Genomic DNA, 25,336 nt, shown 5'->3' with positions numbered 1-25,336 from the left:
ATCAGTATTGCGTATATTTTTGAACTTCCCCACCTCCCCCCCACCAATTATTTTCAGTACCTTAACCCAGAAAATCTTGTTGATCATAGATTTGAGTACCGACTTCCATTTATTAAACATAGAATCCTTTCCATGTGCACACATCTCAAAATTTGCATCCAAGTACATTTAATCAAAGATAATGACATTTAAATCACATATATCAAGTTTTCTAAAGATAACATTCTCATCTACTTTCACTCTGCCAAATGTATTATTGTACACAAAGTGGAGTGCTAAAGAACGCTTGGCTACAATCAACTATTTAAGCCTACAAAATCAGTGCGTTTGCTCTCTCCTCCTTTCTCCTGTTACACTTAGTAGATGTTGTATCTGAGCATCTGGGGAAGTAGGTGTGGTTCAGAGTTATTACTTTGTGTTAATCATACCCTTAATCTATTTGAGGTCATCATATACTTACATACACACGGTTATAATGTAAATACCTTAAGACAGTCCTTAAGTTCATCAGGAAACTTTTTGTTGTTCAAATCAAGACATGTTTAACCACTTGGGAGTAAACTACCTGGCACTGAATGGCTTTAAAATCCTGAGAAAACGGACTCTGACTTTACATTTTTTTCAGGTTGGCACACTTAGAAATCATATTGTGAATATGTTAAATCAGATTCTCATCTTAAACTAGACTGGTAAATGGTAGTCAGACCGAATTTAGAAAAAAAAATGTCTATTAATCATTGTATCGAAAATATTCTATTTACACACTTTCTTGTCACAGTTTCTTGAAGTGCCATTATTTGACTTTAGGACTGGAACAACTCAGTAGCCATCACTAAGACTCAAAAGGACTCTTTCCTCTATCACTTCCACTTCCTAAAACCCATTGCTTTATCTTCTCCCTGACCACTCACCATCTTTTCCAACCACTATGGACCCTAATGCAGCACAAATCCATGCTTCCTTTCCAAGAGTGCAAAAATCTAGGAGTATGATGCCGGGAGGAGATCACTACTACTCCCAAATGCTTCTTCTGAAACCAACTTAAAACACTATGCCATACATCCCAGCTTGCCTAGGAGAGTCCCCATTTTATGGCAGCTGCCCTATCCCAGTAAGTACTAATTGTGCCCCCTTTTGATCTCAAAAGTGTTCTGGCTTGGACTATAAAAGATATGGTTGGCCTAATTATAGGTTATCAAATTTAAAGACATCCTTCTCTTGTTAAAGAAATACTCAAAATGAAAAGTTTCTTTGAAGCATGACTACAGAGTAAGCACTCCGCAATTTCTACTTTTCTGCGGTGGGAAGTAGACTAGCACTTCCCTGGAGTCGGATCTCTATCACCACCGTTGCAATCTTGGCTCGAACACTTAATGACCACAAACTTGGGGGAAGTTATATGATCTCTTTGCCTCAGTTTACTTATCTGTAAGATGGGGACACAACAGTACCCAACTCAGAGGGTCACTGTGAGGACTAAAAAGAATGTATATTAGGTACCTAGCACTGTGCTTTGCACAGGTTGTCAGTAAATGGTATCCGTAGGCCACACTAAAAAATACCATCCTCATTTCCCTGTTCAACTAAAAAAGTACATCTTCCTTTCAAAACCAAAATACCACATGGACTGCTTCACAATATATATACAAAACTACTACTGTGCAAAGCACTCCAGGACAGTGATATGAAACATTTAAAATTGGTGATGTTTGCTATTCATCAAAGACCAACATAATTTCAAACCTAGAGATCCTGGAAAGACCGGACAACCCCCCACCCCTCAAATTCAGTACCTTTTCCCATCCATGGCAGTTAGGTTGTTGCTCCACTGAAGGTGCTCTGGCAAATGTCACCATCTTGTGCCAACCCAAAGGAATCCCTGTAATCCTCATCTTTGTAGCATGGTGTGGTTGTTCTTCAAAAGCTCTGGTTTGTCCAACATCACCCTGGCTGGTTTAGCTTTCTTCTCCTCTGCAATCTCCGTTTCTCTCATACGTGACATTCCTTAGTGGGTATTTGGCCTACCTCTCCTCACCACAGTTCCTAGATCGTATCATCTCTTCTGGCTCTAAGCATCACCTCAGTGAACAGCAGATACATGGTTCCAGACCAGGCCTCTCCTAATTTCATCTACTTAGATGCCCCACAAGCAGTTCATTAGTTTCTGCCTCCAGAACCACACTTCCGTATTTCCTATTCTCGTTAGAAGCACACCACTTGAAGACATCTAATGGGTCCTGTGGAACTTACTTTTTGTCTTCCCAATCTGTGCTCTTATTTCCAACCTCGCAACATCCAAAGCTCAAATCCAAATCCTCTCTTCCTTAAATTTCTCTGCTTTGGAGATACGCCTCTGGCAGCAGTGTATAGAATAGATGGAGTGTGTTAAAGTAGGCAGGAAGACTACTGCAAATTCAGTGCTGTTCTTTCGTTTAAATCCCATGGACGGTTCCATATTAACTACAGGGTAAAGTGTAAACACCGCTCATGGCAGAGGCAGCTTTCCCACATCTCAGAGCCTTCCTACCCTTTCTTTTAGCACTCCTCCAACCCCTTGGCCAAAGTTCCCAAATCCTCTTGGCTCGGGAAGGTGCGATGTAAACCTCACTGAAATGCAGGCCGCCCCGATACTACCCTTCTTGTTAACTCTTCTAGGTTTTGCCTGATGTATTACATCAATCTCCCGTATTAGATGTGTGTGGAGAGGATAGAGGACAGGGATCACATCTTAGATTTGCTTTTAGGAGATGCTAAATAAGTATACTGACTAAATGAAAATACACGACAATAATTTAAAGATTTAATGACTAGGTTCAGAGAAGACACTTCATTTCAGTTAAATTTATAGTATTATGCGATCTTAAATTTCCGTTGAAATTGTGAAGGCTGTGTCAGTTTACTACTTTTAGAAACTGACTCAGGTTTTATTTCAAAATGAAGAAGCCACTTTTTTTACTGATTTAACATAGGTTAAAAAGCAAGTTGAACTGCTCTACTGATGGTATATGATTTCCTATTCAACTGGTGACAAAGAAAAGAATATGATTCAGTTCCCACTATCTGGATCAACATCTGCTTTTTTATACATTTTGTAATTAGCTTTTCTTTAAACAATGTGTGTTATTAAGGCATCTAAATAAAGTGTGCTTTTAGTGGGATTTACCTATACATAGAGCAGTAAAAAGAAAAAAAAATTCTAATTCTTCTGAAACCTGAAAAATGTAAATTATAAAGGATATCAAATTGATGAAAAGAAAGCAGTTTGCACAACTTTATCTAGTTATACTTCAGAGTAATGTTGATGTGTTTGATTTCTATCTCCTATTCTCCACCCATTCAAAGATTAAGCTGAGCAAGTATTATTCTTGACATAAAACTTCCAAGTATGCATTGATTAAACAGCACTAAATTACTCTTAAATGTCAGACAACCTGTATTAATCTTAGCAATAAACAATCTGATAAAACCATAGAAAATAAGACACTTTGTCAGTAAGATAAACTAGAAGTGGTTAAGCTACATTTAGGCATAGCTTTAGCATTCTTATAATCTTTGCTTCTGGATAGTTGGCTTGCAATTTTTATTTGCAAAAATGTATGTCTTTAGTTATTTCAAAAATATTAGTGGTTACACCTCCTAAGCAGCACTTAGACAAGCACTTTTGCTTCTTAACTAAAATAGATTTGTAAGTATTTCCTTCTGAAGTTATAAGAGATGAGGCTGCTATTGATGATACTCAATATTTACCAAATTAACTAATTAAATAAAATATCTCCATGCTTTCAAGCCTTCGAACTGTTTCTGGGAGGACAACATACTCCAAAACTATCTGAACAAGAATACTTGATTAATGCAATCAGCACGGCATTTCCCCAGATAGGATTATAAATTCTCTTTAGTCATAAATGTAACTCCATTTCTAGCATTCTCTATGCTTCTTCACTAAAGCTTCCTGGAAAATCTTATAAAGAACAGTGTGATAAAAAGAGAGTATGTGCCAAGTGCAAGGTACCATTGTTATAAAACGAAATTAATTAGAAGTGACTTGTTAATGCTAATACAGCTTGCTATATTTTTACCAGTGATACGGATTTGTAGACTCTCCCTCCCGACCCCAATCACATCATGCAAGCAGGAAAGCATGAAATTTCAAAATTGCCTAACATTAAAAAATAAGTCTCTTAATTTATTTGCATTCTAAAATAGAGCCCTTCATCTGAATTTTTCCATATAAAATTCTACTTAGTGATGTACAAGATTTATCAAGCCCATGTAACATTCCCTTTAAAATCTTAAGTTCAATCACTATTTGTTTTCTACTATTATACTATGTTTTGGCAGCAATTGTTTATTGGTCTGTCATTGCAGTAATTGCAACTTAACAATAAACCAGTCTGACATTTTAGGTCTTGAAGATACATACCATATATATTTCTTTAAAAATAATCATACTTTTGTAAGCAATACTTTACAGTAGACACCTCAAAAATCTACCATAGATGTGAAACTTAAAACGAGAAAAATTTAAGTTCTAAATCTCTATACATATATAGCCAGATTTCTATATATATTATATATACATACATAAGTATATATAAAATATATATAATCAGATTTGAAAAATGAACAAAAACTGGGCACTGTACATAAAGTCTTTTTAAAACTCAAACAATAGAAAACTCTTTAAACATTAAACAATTTTAATAAAAGTTTCTGTACAATGCTAAGCAGTTTTATTTACACATAGAAAATGTAATAGGAGTAGTGTTTGAAATTACAGAACTCCTTAAAATTTCAATGGCAGGTAAATCTGGAAAAAATAACAGCATTCCATTCACAAATATTTTCAAGCAATAAATATGTATTTATAAATAGTGTAAATTTACATCAAGATTAGAAACAAAAATCACAAATCTGAAGTTTATTCCTTAGTCTATGTGCAATCCATTATCTTTGTGACTTGGCTGTTAATTTTTTAAACATTTTATTTAGGAACCAAAAGTGTAATAACCGTCATGGTTTCAAAACAAGACAGAAAAACATAAAAGCAGTAAAAAAGTTCCTTACCTAACTTTTCACATTAAAAAAAAGTTGACCAAAGAAAGACTTAAAATTGCTAACTACCTTACAAAGAAATGACCAGCTAGGCTAGTATTTTTTTTCCAAGGAAAATTCTGAAGGGGGAAAAGATAGATGAAAACCAATTCATCAGCCCAGAAATAGAGAAATATAAAAGAGGTTGTTTTCAAGTCAGTAGTCTGTATGATGTTGCCAGTTTTGTCAGATATATACAAAACATGGAATTTATTATTTTGTTTCTGAAGTACAGCTGATCAGCTCTGTGAGAGTCCTGGAGTAGGAGCAGTGCTCTCCCCTGTCCAGTTGGTTGACACTCCACACTTGGAAGGTTGCATAGACACAGTTTTCAGCCAGCAGCCTTACGAGACAGCTACAAAAACCAGTGGTGCAGAACTGAGTTACTTCCTGAATAGCAGAAAAGGTCGCATTTACTGTCCATGGAACAATATCAAGATGAGGAGGATGGTAATGGAGGAGCCTGAAAATAAAAGGTGTGTTACTTTGGTATACAAACGGTTAACAGCAGTCCCTAGCTCAAGTCTACAAACATAGTCTGCTTATGAATGCAGGGGAAGGAACAATTCTCAAAAGAAAGTTTCACAGTCTGCTACACAATGTCAATGTAGAACCTTCCTTACTACTGTCTCCTGCATGGCCAATTTTCCTAAGGGTCTGGGACCATTATTCTACTCAGTGTGCCTACATTTTTCTGTACTTCACCAATTAGTCAAAAGCTCTTAGGATGTTACTAGGTTGACCATTTTCTAGATTGCTTAAAAAAAAAAAAACGGCTTTCAGAAAATGATTTCACAAATCAATTATAATTTCATTAGTGACTGGCTTCAGAAGCTATCTCAACGAGATAATATATTTTAACATATTCCGGATAATTTTCTTCTTCTTTAAGCAATCTTAAAGACCATCTAAGTGAAACTGGGAGCTAAATTTCAATAATTCGGGTTCTGGTCACATATGCAGAGAAAAGTACTGGAGGAAATCAACAATTCATAAATCATATCTGTGTGTCTATTCATGAAACTATTGATGTGCTAGAGTAAAATGCTTCCCCCTAAGCATCTGCTGTTTAAAATTAAAAACTGTGTAATAATTTATAAATATACTTGAATTTCATAAGGTTATATAACGTACCAGGAAGTTAAGCTCCATCAGATATTCCCATGAGGTTAATACTTCTGGCAAGGACAAAATTTTAAATACATATAATTAGCTCTAAAAGCAGAAGTCTATTTAAAGACCACACTTACTGATTCATTTTGTGGACGCTAATAACCTATGTACACATTTTATCAACTGAAATCAAATGGCACAGAGGATATGATAAGTGTTCTAAAAGCACAGAAAGATTTTAAAATGTAATTACGGTGACATTATTTAGGCTTGGACTCACCCAGGAAGAAAAGTGAAAATGAAACATACCAATTTTATAGGAATAAATACTTGGAAGTGAAGGAGGGGGAAATGATATGACTATTTCCTCATGCAATATCTAACAAGCAAAGGAAAATATAATATTTCATTACCTCCTACTTCTCAGGTGGCAGAACAAACACTGCTGCTTCCCTATCCAGCTAAGTATGTACTCACATGCTGATTTCACTTACTAATGTAAATTGGTCATAGACTTGCATCAGGTCCTCCATTTTATACTGTTCTAGCACCACAAAATTTTCCAGGTTTCCGCTTGTTTTTCGTGCACAATCTTGGCAATGCACTATGTAGGTCTTTCGAGAATTGCTCTCATTTGTGACAAAAAGCAGATCAAAAACCTCCACCTATTTTATGCAAGAGAAAAAGAGTTCAATAGAGAGAGTATTTATTTATTGTACTGTTTTAGTATAATCATAGAATTCTACTTTACATGGAATTGTGGACAGTGATCTCTGGTTAAGAGTAGCTACAAAGACAAACACGGCCATGTCTGAGAATCTTCAACAGACCAGGTTTATTTTGCACCAACCCAAAGACATGGGTGGTAATGCAACTTTGGGGGAGGGACTTAAAGGAATGACACACCCTTTACAACCACTGGCAAAGCCTAATTTAAAAGTTGATCAAGGTCAGCCTATTTTTGTTTTAAATCCAAAACAATGGTATACAGTTAGAAGAAAGTGATGGTTATTTTCTGTTTACTTCTCTGTAACAGTACTCATCATAGAGCACTGTGTATGGATACTTTTCTCCCAGAGACTGAGCTCCTCAACAATGAAGACTATGTTTTACTCACTTTTGCACCTCCAGAGCATAGCACAGTGCTAATAAGGCAAACCTCAACACTTGTTGAATAAATATAATCTGATTATTTTACAGACGAGGAAACTGACAGATAAGTGACAGTGAGTGTTTAGCTATAAGCCTCATGTTAAGGAATAGGAGTACAGGCAAAAGGTATATTTATGAGTATAGCATGATTTTAGAAATAATACCTCTACCTTTTACAGAAAGATTGATGAGCTGCTAGGGTTCAGGTGGGATAAGAAATAACACTGAGGGATAGAAGTCATTCTGAAATTCTGAAAAGCTGATACATTCATTTCTTTTTTTTTTTTGAGGTATAACAAACCTAAACAGAATCTATCTGATCTCCCAAAGATTTAACTTTGGCCAGGGTGCACAACATTAAAACAGCCGATGGACTGGGGTGCCTGGGTGGCTCAGTCGTTAAACGGCTGCCTTCGGCTCAGGTCATGATCCCAGGGTCCTGGGATCGAGCCCTACATCGGGCTCTCTGCTCAGTGGGAAGCCTGCTTCTCCCTCTCCCACTCCCCCTGCTTGTGTTCCCTCTGTCACTCGCTCTCTCTCTCTGTCAAATAAATAAATAAAATCTTTAAAAAAATAAAAAATAAAATAAATAAAAAACAGCCGATGGATTCACTCATTTCAAATAAAAGTCAACGTTAGAATACAGAATTTCAAGGTTTGGAATGGATCATTAATATCCCTGGCTTTGGCATATCCTTGAATTTATTCAATGACAGAAAACTCTCATGACCTCCTGTCTTCTTTGAACAGCGTGTTAACTAAAATCCCAGCATTCACCATTTTACCATTACTACCAATGGGTAACAACATGAACCTGGTGATCTGAGCTAGAAAATTTGTGAGCATTCTTCGACCTGTCCCTCACTTCTGCCATGTAATGAGCTGTCTTGTGGATTTTACCTTCTAAATATTTTGAATTCCTCTCCTTCTTTACTATTCCCACTGCAATCTCATGTAGGTCTGAAGATAACAACTCTTTCTTAAAACCACTGCAATAGCTCCTATCTCCATTCTTTCCAATCACATTTCGCTTTCAAACACATATCCAAAGTGGCTGCCTGCTCAACATTTTTTGATGGCTTCAATGACCTCAGAATAAATATCAAGTTCCTTAAAATCATTCCAGATGCTCTGCAAAGCTTCCTACCCGCTAGACTTGTAAGTAGAATTTGCATATTCTGTGTTCCAGCATACTGGACTACTTACCCTTTTCTGAGTAAGCCATTTCATTTCCCATGTTGTGCCTACAGCTCATAACAACATTCACTCCACTTCCAATTCTCATCATTTTTTAGCCACTTCAAGGATGGACTGAAACGTTAATACTTTTGTGAATTCTTATGCCAACACTAGAAGGGAAAATTAGGTCATTTTCCCCCTCAGTGTTATCCTAACAGTAAGATCCAACTTGGCATTCACCACAGTCTCATGTACATTACAATTAGTTGTTTATAATTTGTCTTCTCCGAGTAGAATATAAGCTCTTTCAGAACAGGTACTACATTAATATTTGTTTCTGCTTCTCTTGAATGCCTTGGCCACAGAAGACTGACCAATGTATTGTGAACTGCACCAGAGAGGGGTGAGCACTGATCTGCCTGGAGCTATATACCGAACTACATCCAGTTTACTGTCATCTGTTTATATCTGGATTATTCCCAGTTTTTTTTTTTTTTTAATTTTTTTAAATTTTTTATTTTATTTATTTGAGACAGAGAGAATGAGAGAGAGAGAGCACATGATAGGGGGGAGGGTCAGAGGCAGAAGCAGGCTCCCTGACGAGCAGGGAGCCCAATGCGGGACTCGATCCAGGGACTCCAGGATCATGACCTGAGCCGAAGGCAGTCGCTTAACCAACTGAGCCACCCAGGCGCCCTGGATTATTCCCAGTTTAAAATCTCAAGACTAAACTTCTTGATGATTATCATTTGTTAAACATCTACCAGACAAATGACTCCGTCATAATTACTTGTAGAGTTAATTCACTGTTAGCGAAATAGTAGGTCATTGAATTTTAACATAACAGCTAAGTAACAAGAAAATAACAAGATTGAATACAATGTCAATTTCAGTAAGATGCAGGACATGAGAGTATAAATACTCTTTATAAATTTTATATTTGTAAATTTTAAATAAAGTAACCAAAGAGAAACCAAAAGTAGAGAGGTAAGAGGCTTTATAAAACAACCCTGGATAACAATACTTACCTCACAAATGCTACAGTAATGTGCCGGTTCTTCTTTTGTCCGCCCATGCCATATAATCTCTTTTCCTGCAGCAATCAGAGCTTCCCTCAATGTCTGACATTGCTTCAGAGTTCTCAGAAGACAATACCTATTATGGGGGAAAAATTATTTGTGACCAGCAACAGAATACTGTATATCATTAGCATAAAAGATATACTCCCAGAGACTTGGTTCTAGTATCTGTGACTTTCTAATTTTTTTTTTTTTTTGGTCAATTTCTCGGATATTCTCTTAAAAAATAAGGCCAATGCTCAGCAAGTCTGATGATGACAATATTAGATCATTTACAGTTGAAAATTAATTGATATCTGAATATCAAAATATAGTGATCTTAATACAAAAAACCCAACTCCTTGCTTAAATAGAAGTTGCTAACTTTGGCTCTTATTTGGGCAAGTCAATTAACCTCTTTGGGAGTCAATGTCCTCATCCTTGACATAAGGGGTCTAAAGTCCAGATCTCAACTGCTATAGTTCTATTAAGGCAGGAAGGCACATTATTTCTGTCAGCACTACCTAGACACTCATAAGTAGCATCATCTGTACAGGTGATTTTGAAACTTTTGAGTCTGTACACAAAAAACTATAGATTTAGTTACTACATGACACAAAATTGGTTTCACTACAGCGCTAAAGAAGAAAAAAAGACATTACCTGATTTTAACTTGAGGATAATATAGAATCTTTCATTTATATTAACACAAGTGAACTCTACTTATACCTTTTCTAAAATTCATACTTATGATGCTAACAATATATTGAATTCTCACAATTTGTGATTTTCCTACAGTTTGCTGTCACTATTTGGACTTGTCTGCTAAAGTCTCTTATTCTCCTGTGAATTAGTGGCTCAGGTTCTCCATTTCAAAGAGAACTTGGACTAGATGGTCTCTAAGGCACTTTGCAGCTCTAAAATTTTTGCAGACAATGAAAATACCGTAAAGAAAAGGAAATGGGTTTAGCAACTGACTGCTGTTTGAGAGCAAAGTTTTTGTCTGTTTTATTCATTGCCTAGGACAGTGCCTGGCATATAGTAGGTGCTCGATAAACATTCAATTACTTAACAAGTAAAATTTAGAGCATGATAACAGCATATTTAATTTCTCTGAATTTGTATTTCCTTGCTATTTCCTAAGTTACAAGGTTAAAGTATTTTAATTTATCAGAACCCATGTACATTAAGCCAAGGGAAAAAAGAGGACTTAAAATATATGTAAACCTATTACTTTATGTAACAAACCTTAAACAATAGCAACTTTACAGTTGTAAGGCAGATCCTTTCAGTATCATAGTCAAAGAATTTCACTCTTAATTTGGCTTCAGCAATTCTTGTGTTTAACTTATTTAAAAGCAAAATAATGCTTTAGATTGTGGTTTGCAAGTCAAACACAGGACAGCTGTGTGTGGGGGGGAGTGGGGAGAGATGTGTCAGGGGAGGTAGCAAGTAAAAAGTTAGATCATGGCAAAAAGAAGATAGAATTCTAGACTATGCCACCAGCTCTTGAACAGTACCTGCTCCTCCCTTTTCCCCTTCCCGCGTCACGTACAATTCACCTCTGAAGCCACTGATCTTACTAAGCAAGTTTTCCAAGCAGGGCTTCAAAATAAGGTCTCTTTCACGGGAAAATAATGCCTAAAACTTTGCAGATACCTTTGGAAAATTTGCAGACTCCACTATGCTCTTGTGTGAGAAACAAAGAAAAAATAATAAAATAATACAATAAAGTACATAAATAATTAAAAATAAGAAAACAGGAGGCATGGTATGAGGTACTTCAGACACGTTATGCCATGTAGGCCTCTTAACAGCCCTGTGAGAGGCACTCGTATTTCCATCTTACCAATAAGCCAACTAGGGCTCAGGGAAGCTCAATTTGTCTGATGTCATAAAGCTAATTTTTAAGTGGCTGGGCTAGGGGTTTGTGAAAACAAAATGTTAAGCCTCCCCTCACTACCTCACACTGTACTCTCTTCTTTCTGGTATCTTTTCCTATCTCTTTTTACCTGCCTGCTCCCCCTCATCTCTTTTGAAGATGAGATTCTTTTTTTTTTTTTTTTAAAGATTTTATTTATTTACTTGACAGAGAGAGACACAGCGAGAGGGAACACCAGCAGGGGGAGGGGGAGAGGGAGAAGCAGGGTCCCCGCAGAGCAGGGAGCCCGATGTGGGACTCGATCCCAGGACCCTGGGATCATGACCTGAGCCGAAGGCAGTCGCTTAACCGACTGAGCCACCCAGGCGCCCTTGAAGATGAGATTCTTGAAGCTCCATCAGCACAGTTTGGTTTTGTGTATCGAACACAGAGCCTTGGTTCTGAGGGGAGCAGTACTCCACTCTACTCAGCGAATGAACTTCTACCTCCAATGCTATGGACTACTTTGGCAGTTAGATTGTAGTTTACAACTTAAGCCTCGTTAGGTAGTTTTATCCAGAAAAAGGCAATTAGTATATATTTTTTTCCTACGAACAATAAAGGGTTAGAGCTAGGGTTATATTAAGAGTAAACACTAAGCCATGAATATGCTGCTTCTGGAATCACAGCTCCAGAATTTTTATTTTGTGAGATACTGGAATCTTAGAAAATCAATTCAACTAATGTGATCTGACAACAAATAACCAAATTGTGGTTTCCCCCTTGCCCTTTGGTTTTTTCCTTAACAGTAAAAGTTTTTGTTTCTTCCCATTTTCAAAAGGTAGCAGTTGGAACAGAAGGAGAACTGAGAGAGACAGAGGCTCTTTTGGAGTCCACAGCAATAAGCAGGTCCTAGAGAGAGGATGTGATTCAACCGAAGGGTAGGGAACAAGAAATAGAAAATAAAAACATTTGAGGAAAGGATGCCTAGGGAAGGCACAGATATACTATTCAAGACTTGACTTTTAACAGTCATCTGGTTCTGCTTTGGTTCATCTCAGGCTTTGGTTTTATGTGACGACAACATGTGAATGTACTGAAGAGCTAAAAACTAAGAGTCAAACAAAATCACTGTTGCCATTTCCTCTTTATTTTAGTTTTGCTGAATTTTAATAAACTTATAGCAATTAAAAATGTAACTTGTTAAAAACAAAATAATAAATCACTAGCAAAAAGCATAAAAATGGGGGCGCCTGGGTGGCTCAGTTGGTTGAACGACTGCCTTCGGCTCAGGTCATGATCCTGGAGTCCCGGGATCGAGTCCCGCATCGGGCTCCCTGCTCAGCGGGGAGTCTGCTTCTCCCTCTGACCCTCCTCCCTCTCATGCTCTCTGTCTCTCATTCTCTCTCTCTCAAATAAATAAATAAAATCTTTAAAAAAAAAAAAAAGCATAAAAATGTAGAGGATGGGGCGCCTGGGTGGCTCAGTCATTAAACGTCGGCCTTCCGCTCAGTCATGATCCCAGGATTCTGGGATCAAGCCCCGCATCGGGCTCCCTACTCCTCGGAAGCCTGCTTCTCCCTCTCCCACTCCCCTTGCTGTGTTCCCGGTGTCTCTCTCTGTCAAATAAAGTCTTAAAAAAAAAATATGGAGGATAGAAGATGCTGTTTTTAAGAAATGCATTTTAGGAACAGGGTGAGAAATGATTTCAGGAGCCAGAAAAGCAGGAAATTCTGTGACTTTTAGGGATCAGTCTGGTTTCAGGACTCTGTGTTTAGCTGTCTGGATGAAAGACTACACAAAAAGGCAGGGAGTATTAAAGACAGCTCTGGCTTGGAAGAAAACCACAAGGAAGAGGCTGATTGAGGGTGTGTTGTATTTGAGGTTACACAGAATCTAATCCACCCAAAAACCCATCTGCAAAGATGGAACCTCAAGAGGGATGGAATTTTAGTGAACAACTTTACATAGGGGATAGAAATGCAAATATACCTGAAATATCAGAATAAGAACACTGAAGACAATAAATAGACTGACAAATGATTATGAACAATATAATCATAAATCAATACATTGGGCAAAAGATAAAGCATGCCATGAATGCAAAAGGAAGGAGCAGCTCATCTTCCATTGAGGGGAGATGGGAAATCACAGAAGTTTTCATAAAGAAGTTGTCAATTTAGATGTGAGCAAGGAGGAGAGGTGGGAGGAAGGCATCTTCCAGGCAGTGCGAATGCCATGAACAAAGCTAGTATGGGGATTATTCAGGAAACAAACAACTGTTGCTACAAGATTTTAATCTCGGGATGGGGTTTCTGGGCCAGGAGAATAAAGGAATAAAGCCACAGTGACAGTACATTATGTTGAAGTGAAGACAACACTGGGGACTACTCAGACATTCCAAGAGTAACTTAGGACTAAGTTGCCAAAGTTAGTTCCCAAATACCACTGTGGAGACAGATAAAACATGGGTTAACTTGATACAACAAGTCTTTATGGTAACAACCTTAGCCACTAAGAAGTAAATGGGGTACAAATTAAAGTACACCAAGAGGTGCCCTGCCTTGACCAATCTCTCTTACTGAAAGAGCCATGCAGGTAAAGTGAGCCAACATGTGAGCCCTTGAAACAAACTTGCCACCTGTCACTCCAGGGTTTCATTTCCCTAAGACAACAGTGTCTGAATGTAAGACATCTAATAGTTTCATTTAAACCAACCACATGGCTGAAAATCAAGGTCTCAGTCAATGATAAAATGAGTATCTTAAGAATTTTAAATTCCTGGATGGAAAAATCAAACATGAAAGCAAATGTTAACCATGAGGATGTAGTTTTAGAATTTTTAGATTTTGTTTATACGGTGTTCTCACGAAGTACTGTATATTTAACCCAATGGTGTTTCAGAAGACCCAGCCTCAGGATAAGAGCATCAGGATCTACACCAACTATGGACTGGTCTTCATGGCTATACCCTCTCAATCAATTATTAGGCCAACTGGATATTACCAAAGAGCTGGAGTCCATTTGTCCATTAAAAAAATGGGAATTAAAGGGAAAGGGGAGTTAATAGTGAACAATTTGCTTTAATGTATATTCAAAACCTCTGTGCTTGTGATAAAGTTTATATTATGTAGATAGGGTAATAATCTATAGTATGTACCAAAAAAAGGGAAAACAAAAATAGTTAGTTTTAAGAGATCTAATCTAGTCTAGGATGTCAGGGACTTGCCTGATCAGAGGATTTATCTAGGCCACTGTGAAAGAGATTCCCAGGGTTCTTCCCATAGAGCTTTGAATTTACTTGTTAAGAACAGAGACTAGAAATCTATTTTAGTAAGAGTCTCTGCTGATTTTTATGATTAGGGAAGTAAGAACCAGTGCAAACCTCTTACTTCATAAGTGATGAAATTGGGAACAATGTCTAAAATTTGTAGTATTCTTCAATAGACATTAGTACTATACCAACTTCATGAATCACATTTTTATGATAAAAGCCTTTAAGAGACTATAGAAAGAAAGCTTCAGGGGGGAGATTAAGAGCAGATTCTAGATCTAGACTGCCTGGGTTCAAATCCCAGCTCCACACATACTTCATATTCTCTGTGCCTCAGTTTCCTCACTGCAAAAAAAAGAGGACAACTAACACTGCTATTATGAAAATTACATGTGTTACATAAAATGTTTAGACTAGTACCTGGCAATTAGTGATCAGTATTTAAATTCAACATGTCAAATTCTTAAATAATTACTAAACTGAAGTTTTTTTAATTTGAAAAAATTGTGCAATGAGTGCCAACTAAAAGTGCAATAATTATACCAAAAAGAACATAAGGCAGATTATTTAAAAGGCGTTTAGTCTAGATCCCATTAGGTCAGGATTTCTCAATCAAGGCACTATTGTTATTTTGGGCGGGAAAATTCTTTGTTGTGAGGGGCTGTTCTGTGCATTGTGGGGTGCTTAGCAGTATCCCTAGCTTCTACCCACAAAATATCCATAGTACCCGTCCCATTCAAATCATGACACTGCCCTATGTCCCCTGAGGAAGGGGTCAGGGGGAGGCAAAACTACCCACAGTTGAGAACCACTGCCCTAGGTCCATGAATATTATACTTGAAAAACAGAAGGTGACTGAGGTGTCTATAACTAATATTAGTATTAACAATTATAACTATAGCTACCATTTACTGAGTGCTTACTCTATGCTAAGACTCACATAATACTTACAAAAGGTGTATTAGAAAGATACAGTTATTATTCCCATTTTTCAGAAAAGAAAACAAAGACTAGTAAGTCTGATAATTTACCCATGGTCCCCCCCTACCAACAAATGGGGCAGCTGAGATCTGAAGGCAGACTGGACTCCAAACAACTACACAGTGCTGCCCTGCCTGTAATAGTTCACTGAGACATCAAATAGCACGGAACCTAAGACAGGGAAATTACAAAGGAAAGGCAAATAACGAACAGATAATGATCACATATACACGAAAGGCACAGAGAAAGTACTTTATAAAGCATTAATATTGTGCATGTAAAATGGTACATTTAAAAACATCTACAAAAAGCGTGTAAGTGGTCAAAAGTATGACAAAATGATATGACAAGAACTTAAGTTTGTGGGGAGTGGTTTTCAATGGACTTGATACTACTGAAATTTTAGAAAATTTATTTTCAAGTAATGGCTTATAAGCTATAGTATTTTTAGAATGTATAATTACCTAGCAGATTACAGGGAGGTTGATAAGACAATGTATATTCTGAAAATTAACCTTCTATAGACTCCTCAGCATACTGTCTGATATGCTCCTCCTAAATCTGAGACTTCCTAATATTGAACTTTTCCAGAGGAAAATGGGATCTTTGGCATTCTGTTTTTGACATTTGAAAATGTACTGAACTACTTACCATCACAGCGATTTAAGTGGAACTAACAAAGTAGGTGGCGAAGGAACCAGAGTTTCCAACATATTAGAAACATACTATCATTACATTAACTTGCTAACAGCCCAACATGATTGCAACAATTTATACCGTATTTGTTGGACTTGGCTTTATCTACTGTTGAGATTAAACCATTCAACTGCATCTAAAGGAATCTATGTATTGTGAAAGCCTGTTATCTACAGGGAAATCTGATCAGTACCAACAGTCTCCAGAGCTCACTTGCTACACTATCATTTGATTCCTTTTGTCTTTTTTTCTTTCCTTTTCAAGGGTCCTATTAAAAGGAATACTTTAATGCTAAAACATAATGAATATACAAGTCTTACGAAGGTGAAGTTAAAAAGAGCTTTAGCACTATACAGGGAGAAAATGTAGGCCAAAGCAATGTACCTCAAATATTTGAAAATGGAATCATGAATTTTCAAAGAATGAGGTTTCTCTTAGCTCTCAACTAGTTTAAAATTAAAACCAAAGAGTAAAAACTGTATACTATGATGAAGATGGATAATCCGCATCAATAATCTCCCCACCCTCAATTTTAGGTTTTAAAGTGCCTATTTAGTAAAACTTCATTCACTCAAGACCAACCAATGAAAATACCTATGACATAGTTTATACTGGAGTGGGAGAGGGATTTACTTAAAGTAAGTGTGTTCAAAAGTTCTCAAAAATGTACAACCCAAATAAAATTGTGAGAAAACAAATCCAGAATGTGGAGCTCTGCAGAACACAAAGGTCGGCTCTCTTTAAAAAAAAAAACAAAAGGAGAAAAAGAAAGAAAAAAAATCATGCAAAAGGACTCGTAGATTTCAAAGAGACTAAAGACACAATGACATACTAAATTCAACGTCAGCATCATAGGGGCTGGTTGGGCAGGGAGAGGTAAAAGCTACAAAAATACATTTTTGCATAGTTGGGGAATTTCAAATACAGTCTGTATTAGCTAATTACTATTGAATTTCACATTTCTTACATGTGTTAAACATTACTGTGGTTACACAAGAATATCCTTATTCTTTTTTTTAAACATAAAGCATTCTTTTTTATTTAACATAAAGCATTCCTTTTTTTTTTTTTAAGATTTTATTTATTTATTTGACAGACACAGCGAGAGAGGGAACACAAGCAGGGGGAGTGGGAGAGGGAGAATCAGGCTTCTTGCCGAGCAGGGAGCCCAATGCAGGGCTCGATCCCAGGACCCTGGGATCATGACCTGACCCAAAGGCAGACACTTAACGACTAAGCCACCCAGGTGCCCCAAGAATATCCTTATTCTTAAGAGATGCAGGTTGAAGTGTTTGGGGTCATGTCATAATGTTTGCAAATTATTTTTTCATATGGCTCAGCCAAGAAAGTGTGTGCATATGCACATGTGGAGACTGCTAAGTAAATGTGGCAAAAACTTATCTGAGGACTCCAGATGAGGTTATATAGGCATTCACAGTACTATTCTTTCACTTTTGGTAGATTTTTAAAATTACAAAATAAAACGTTGGAGGAAAAAGTATAAACAAATTTTGGAGTAGGGGCATGCAGCAATGCATTACATGCAAATCTGATGTATTTTAAAGGAGAATAAGGTATTAATATGGAAAAAATATCACAGTTCAATGAGTTAAAGGAAAAGATCAGTAGCCTTACATTCTGATAAAGTCTTTCTTACTTCATTTCTTTGTATAGGCACTGTTCTATTTTTAAAATAGTGAATGGTTGAGAAAACTTAACAGCTAACACCTTAGGAGGGTTACCTGTCAGCCAGGTGAAAGCTACAAACGTGTGTACCAGACTCCTTTTCTAAGCAGTAGAGCCACATAGTCATCTGGCTACTGAACAGAGATCCCCACTAAAACATCACAGGAAGAATTCAAGTTCTGCATGTCTTAAGTCTGCCAAGCTGGTAATCACTCCCCACACCTAATTCAGTTCCTCTCTTCTTCCTTTACTCCCAGCTCCATCAACAAGCACGTATGTCCCCTTGCCTACCCAAGGTAAAGCCCCAGCAGTACAGATTCCTCTCACCTCCGCCACCCAATCACCAAGTGTAGTCTATTTTACCCTCTAACCTTTGCCCCTCCTCTTGTCTGAACTGCAGCAACTACCTTCTCATTTATTCCTCTAAATCTTCTTTTTTTTTTTTTTAAAGATTTTATTTATTTATTTGAGAGAGAGAGAAACAGCATGAGAGGAGAGAGGGTCAGAGGGAGAAGCAGGCTCCCCGCTGAGCTTGGAGCCCGATGTGGGACTTGATCCCAGGACTCCAGGACCATGACCTGAGCTGAAGGCAGTTGCTTAACCAACTGAGCCACCCAGGCGCCCTTCCTCTAAATCTTCTGCCCTCCATTTATTGCTTCATCTTGCTGCCAAGTGACCTAACATGCAAATTTGATCATTAAAAAGATTTCAAAAAACAAATTTGAGAGCGAGCAAGCATGCGAGCGCAAAAGGGGTGGGGGGAGAGCGGGGGGGGGGGGGAAGAGAGAGAGAGAGAATCCCAAGCAGGCTCCACACCCAGCACAGAGCCTGATGCGGGGCTCGATCACACAACCCTGAGATCCTGACCTGAGCCAAAATCAAGAGTTGGAAGCTTAACCAACTGAGCCATCCAGGCGCCCCTAAAAGATGTAAAATTCTAAAGGCTTCCCACTGGTGGCTGCTCCCAATGTGAAGTCTACCTGAAATTTTTAGCAACATGTTTAAATCTATACTCTTCAACTAATATGAACAAGTAGGGCTTAAACCTGAAAAGACACTTAAAAGTTTGGTCTAAAGAAGGAGAAACTAAGTTTGCTTATAATATATGGGGTATGTGGAAAAAAGTTTATATTTATTTAGACAGTTAAAGGAAATCAAAAGAGAAAGTTATTCACTGAGCCTCCACTAAAATTCTTCTAAGGAGTTAGGCTGTTAACTTTTCAAGTCAAGGTCACTGCATTGTAAAATGAAAGAAGTAATAAGATAATATTCTTTTGACTCATGCCAATGCAGAAGGTATTTGGAAGAACGTGAAGCAGAGTATAAAGATTAGTGTATTTTAGTAGAACAACTAGGATGTAGAAAGTGAAAGAGATTACTATATGATTTACTCAGATAAAGTACTTTATGGAATTACAGGACTCTAAAAGACCCAATTTGAACTTGGGAAATGCAAGGAAAAAAAACAAGAATAATGTTGACTTGATGAATTAACTACAGGTAATTCATTCTCAAAATGATAACAAGAAATTAGTAGGGGGCAATAGAAGAGAACACCATTCTCCCATTATTAAATCACTCGGTGCCAAGAGAGGTACATGATCTATTACTATACTCCCACAAATTTTTCATAAATTTTGCATAAACTCACTTGGTGTTGAAACTTGACCTGAGGCTTTTTATAGTTTTTGCTTAGCTCATCAGGGTGACTGTATGTTTTACCACGGAAAAATTAATGTGTTTGATTCCAGGATACTGCCACAGACCTTACTAGAAGGACAAAATAGATCATATATGCACTGTATTTCTTTTCTAAACCCAAAGAATTCTGAATACCAAACCACATTTGGCCTAAGGGTAGGATAAAGGACTATGGAGCTACAGTACTACTACTTCTGTGAGGCCTTTCCTTAATGTTCCCCTCTCTTAGAAGTGCCTTCCTCTGTGCTCCCCCATTTTTTAAACCAGTATCTTCACGAGCAAAGATCCCATATTTTAATGCATTGACTATTTCCCCATTTATTATAAATGGCTTGAGAAGTGATCAAGTCCCTCTCTCCCCTAGGACAATATCACAGCACCAACTCAGTTCACAATAAATATGAAACAAATATGAAAGCATGAAAAGAACTGGGTGGAGATGAATGAGTGGATGTGAAGGTACAAGGTACATTTTGCTTGCGCTGTTTCTGATTAACACAACTATCAAGACCCAAAAATTACACATTGTTGATTCATAGTATTTAGAACTAAAAACAATAACTCGGGGAGGAAGTTAAGGAAGAAGACTGTCTTTGTATATATATCTTCTCCATTCCACTTCTTGCATGGAGCTGATAATTTTTTTTCTTTTAAAATAGTCTACAATTCGCATGTTCAAGGTATCCTGAATTAATACCTTACTAAAAGATAATTCAAACAAGGAGGGAAAAGGGGGGGGAAGTGTAAAAATTGCAATTCATATTAAAGATGTTTTTAAAATACAAAACAGAGTAGCAAAAATAAATGGAAAATTCAAGTACACACGGAAAGGCAGCAGTGGGAGAAATGGCTGACAAGGTAAGTGGGGGTCAGATTTGAGGTAGAAATGGGGGATTTTAAAGAAAGTTTACATTTATGCCTTTGTATGTTTAGCTTAGTTGGTCACTGGAAACCTCAGCAAGAGAACTGACTGGGACATATTTAAGGTAGAAAGCCAAACTGCTATGGATGGTGGAGTGGACCAGATATGAAGAAAAAGACTCAGGCCAAGGAAAGAAATGGCAAGAGAGAACCATTACTTAAGAATTGGTATAGCTCACAAGCCAGGACAAACCAATACCACTTCCTTTGTTGGCAGGATACTAGGTTTGAGGACCAAAGCAATGATGTGGGTACAATTTTACAGCAAAGCCGAGCTTGTGGAAAAAGACACCCTCTATTTCTGAACAATACATTCCCCATGCTGGCTTCTGACCTTTATCTGGTTCACTATTTGCTTTTCTTAAATAGAAGTATTCCTCTAAGCTCTGTCTCCAACTCCTCCCCTTTTCTTTCTCTCAAGGCAATCACAAATGGCTAGACAGAAGACCCCCTCGTCTGTTGGCTCTAACTTTGCTCTCCGGAGTTCTGCATTTCCTACAGCTTCTGCTAAACAGCTCTATCCAACTATTTTATTGGCTCCTCAAACTTGCCACTGCCCCAAAATGAAGTCCTGTGCCAAAGATACATTCAAGTAGCTTTCATACAAGATGGCTATGGGCATTTAATCCTGGCTCTAACTACCTGGGTGACCTTGGGATGCTGAGGGGTAGAACTCAGATAAACTCTGGGAAGCACTTTTCTTAGTGCTCAGCTAAGTACCAAACTCAATTTATTATTTTTATTCTTATATAGATTTTTAGAGAGAGAGCATGTGAGCGGTGGGGGGAAGGGTGCAGAGGGAGAGGGAGAGAATCTTAAGCAGATCTGAGCGCAGAGCCCAATATGGGGCTTGATCTCACGACCCTGAGATCCTGACCTGAGTCGAAATCAAGAGTTGGACACTTAGCCAACTAAGCCAGCCAGGTCTGCCCCCCAAAATCAATTTATTAACTAGCATTATTACTAAAACCACATAGAACCCAGACTTGAAAACCCAAACTATCTTTGATTCACTCCTTTCTCTTACCATCCAAAAGCTTATGCTGTTTATTTAACTGCTAGAAAGTACTTTATGAAACCCAAATTAGATCGTATTAGTTAAAAACCCATCAAAAGCTAACAGAACAGACTTATGTTTGGCACACAATGCATACTCTCTGGCACTAAGAACTTTTATTCTACTACTCATCACACACATTGTCCTCAAGCTAGAATGTACCACCGCATACGTAGCAGAGTTGTATCATATATGCGTTTAAGATCATGCAAATACCCAGTAGGGAAGAAGTCAGGAGGGAGAAGCAAAACAGGTAGGTGCTGGGGACAGAAGTAGAGCCGGGGGAAGAAAAGATGACCTGGAGTGAGTATGCACCTGCTGGTCCTCTGGGCAGCAGTTCTTCTGAGCCTCTTACCGAGTCAGCAGCCTTACCATGCTGAGTATGATTGTAATAGTACAAGAGGGCCTCTCCACAGAAGCCCAACGACTTCACCTAGTGCTCAAGTGAAGAAAAGGGATTTATTCCCTCGCTGGAGGCAAATGTGACTGTGCTGGACTGAAGGAGACATGGTATGCATGACTTTGTAGATGAATGGAAGCGTCTTCCTGATGGCACAAGTTTGGTCTTAAACTGGCTTCAGGTGTTATTCCTCTGTCCTCTCTCCTCTCCCTGCCTCCACATCTTTAGCCTTCACACAAATTACCTGCTTCCCAGAACACAGACTTTTCTGATTCCATGGAGCTGGAAAGAATCCAGTGGGGATCCGTTGTTGTATTTCTTTCAATCTATCCATTTATATGCACTTTTACTTCAAGATAAGACCTATACCAGATACAGAGAGATGACAGACACACATATACCCTCTCTCAGTGCCTAGCCTAGAGCCTTGTATACAGTCAGCAAACATTCATTAAATTATAGAAAGTACAAATGGAAGAAAAGGAACAATGTTGGCTGGTGAAAAGTACATTTTTAGTAATAGCTGAATGACTATGCTTTAAGAGGGAAGTTTATAAAGCAAGGCTTAGGGGTCTGAATTTATAGTGAACATTTTCAATCAGTGTGATGACAAAAGGAGCTTGCTAATCACATCTCATGACAACTCAAGCTGGGAGCAGAATTCTTAATATAATGAGGAACACAATAAAGATTTAAATGACTGAATATTTTGTAGCACAGAGTAAAAATGGGAGTAAAATGAGTATGTAAGTGCATTTAGGTTAAAAAAAGAAGGTAGGTATGAGGAACAACAGTACCACAGGTAATTATAAGTTGAAAAACATCCAAATGGTGTGTATCCAATTTCAACACAACACAACTTTATAACAAAGATGAATGTGAGTGTCAATGCTCAACATTTCAAATGTTAAGAGGGATGATGATAAACTGGAAGGAGTCTAGAAGGATGACAAGGATGATGGGGACGGAGGGATGGAAAAGATGATAGAGGTGAGAGATGTTTAAATTAATGACGACCAGGTAGGAAGAAGAACAGAATAGGACAATGATCTTCCCTTGATTCCTTTTTCCTTCTTGCCACTTCCTCCCCCAACCCGGCAACATATGTCAAATTCTGTGAGCTTTAGCTCCATCACAGACCCTAATTTGATCCCTCTCTCTACCCCCATGGGTAAATGTCTGTCTAGGTTGGTCTGTCCTGTTGCAATTGCCTTCTAACTGTCCACCCACTCCCCCTTTCCAACACTGCCTCTTGGAATCCATTCTCTACAAAGCAACCAGATTCATTTTCTTAAAAGTTTAAATCAGAACCAATCCGTCTCCTGCTTATACTCCTCTAATGCTAACCTATAACACCCAGAACTAACATATAAACTGCTTACCATGTCCTAAAAGTCCATGTCCAATCTGGTTCCTGCTCACTTCATTGAGCTTACTGCAACCCCCCTTTCTCTTAGTCTGCTAGTATATACTGGCCTTTCTGTTCTACAAACATGCCAAAGATGTTCCCCATTCAGGCCTGAAATTTTCTACCCCTAGGTATTTGGTTGACTCCATCTCAGTATTTGGGTCTAAGCACAAAACTCATCTTCTCACTTTCCTTGACTGCTGTAGAAAAAACCAGCACTCCCACCCTCACCCCCCAAATATTACGCATTTCATCTTATTCATACTACTTGTTAGTAACGTATTCATTTGTCTGGTGGTCTGTCTTGCTCCACTAGAATTTAAGTCCCCTGAAGGGAGGGGTTTTAATTTAAACACTGCACAGAGTTGGTTCTTAAACACTTGTTGAATGGGATACATTCTACATAAATCCGAAACATATTTAGGGATTTAGGACCAAATGACAGGTAGATTTTAGGCCAATGTGTAAAGAACTTTCAAGAATTATAGTGAGGTAATGAGAATTATAGTGAGATAACGTTCTCATCTACCTCACTAGATGACCACAAATTATGGAGGCTACAGAATGGATTACTGCACTTAGTAGTAGTTTTGACTAAATGACCTTAAAAATCCTTCCCAATTATAAAATTCTAATCTATCTAAAATGTAATGAGTCACTTTCAATCTATATAGCTATTAGAGAAATGGTTTCTATGCTGTACCATCCCTCTACCTTCTTTAGGAGATCTGAATTAGCTTCTAGTTTATGCCTATCTCAAATTTACTAAACATCTTCAGTGACTTTAAATCATTTTTTGCTCCAAAAGTAACCCTGAACTTGCCCTTCAGAGCAAGGTACCACCGTCAGATATAGTAAGATAAATGGATAGATAACCCCTCACACCCCACTACCAATTACATTTATAGAATACAGTACCCAAGAGCCAACTTTTTAAAAGGATTTGTATATCATGTGATGTAATGAGCACTGGGTATTATGTAAGACTGAGGAATCACTGAACTCTACCTCTGAACCTAATAATACGCTACATATTAGTTAACTGAATTTAAAAAAAAAGGATTTGTACATTATTTGCTATGATTTGGGTTTTGTTACCTCTTGTCTCCCCTACTATTTCTGCCCAAGACTAGCTAAAAACTGCAACTGATAAAAGGACTATATCATAAGATAATCCAGAGGTGTGTTACCTTGACCACTACAATTTCTGTTTGAATGAAATTTTGGACTTAGGTTTGAAATCAGTTTATTAAGACAGGATTACTTTCAAAAGACAGTATTTTGAAAATGACATATTCTGACCAAATTAATATAGCTGCAGGAGAAATACTTAATATAAGCACTACTTTAACAAATATGAAAACTATAAATATTTTATCAGTGAGTATAAAGCAGTGTATTCCAAAATGAGTTTTTGAGGAGATCAATTCTTTAAGAGATACTGGCCAAACAAATAAGTTTGGGAAATACATTATATAACCCTCCTCCTTCCCCATTCACAAAACATACCAACACTTATAGTCTCTACAACATTTTAGAAAAACTATTAAAAGAATAAAGGACTTGTAAAACTTTATCTAATCCATCATCTTCCATTTCTTTGACCAGAATCACCCACCTTTTCAGGGTAGGGGCAGCAGTGGCAGAAAATACAATTTAGGGAAACACTGCTATATAGCACTATTTGAAAATATTACTTCTAAATATATTTACAAAATAGCTAAGACAGAAACTGGCAATAAATGAGAAGCTTAG

The 25,336-nt window shown here is 37.6% G+C and overlaps 1 protein-coding gene across 12 annotated transcripts in view; it reads right to left on the bottom strand.

Annotated features, from left to right (window-relative positions):
• Nucleotides 1-2,787: 2,787 nt before the first annotated feature.
• The window catches only part of KDM6A (lysine demethylase 6A), a 208,808-nt gene continuing 186,259 nt past the window's right edge, over nucleotides 2,788-25,336 (bottom strand). For 11 of the 12 annotated variants that reach the window (XM_064573951.1, XM_064573955.1, XM_064573948.1 and 8 more), the window contains 3 exons: nucleotides 9,567-9,693; nucleotides 6,702-6,872; nucleotides 2,788-5,557 (listed from right to left, as the gene is read on the bottom strand). In XM_064573951.1, coding sequence (XP_064430021.1) covers nucleotides 5,528-5,557; nucleotides 6,702-6,872; nucleotides 9,567-9,693 — 328 coding nt within the window. In that variant the 3' untranslated portion in view covers nucleotides 2,788-5,527. Of the gene's footprint in view, nucleotides 5,558-6,228; nucleotides 6,273-6,701; nucleotides 6,873-9,566; nucleotides 9,694-25,336 lie in introns of all 12 variants that reach the window. The other variant, XM_064573949.1, reaches the window with a different exon arrangement.

This window comes from Mirounga angustirostris, unplaced genomic scaffold (genome assembly GCF_029215605.1).
Source record: "Mirounga angustirostris isolate CCGP_5_RB_7025 unplaced genomic scaffold, mMirAng1.0.hap1 SCAF_11, whole genome shotgun sequence".
Classification (NCBI taxonomy): domain Eukaryota; kingdom Metazoa; phylum Chordata; class Mammalia; order Carnivora; family Phocidae; genus Mirounga; species Mirounga angustirostris.
Note: the sequence above shows the minus strand (reverse complement) of the source record. Positions and strands in the feature narration are given on the sequence as shown.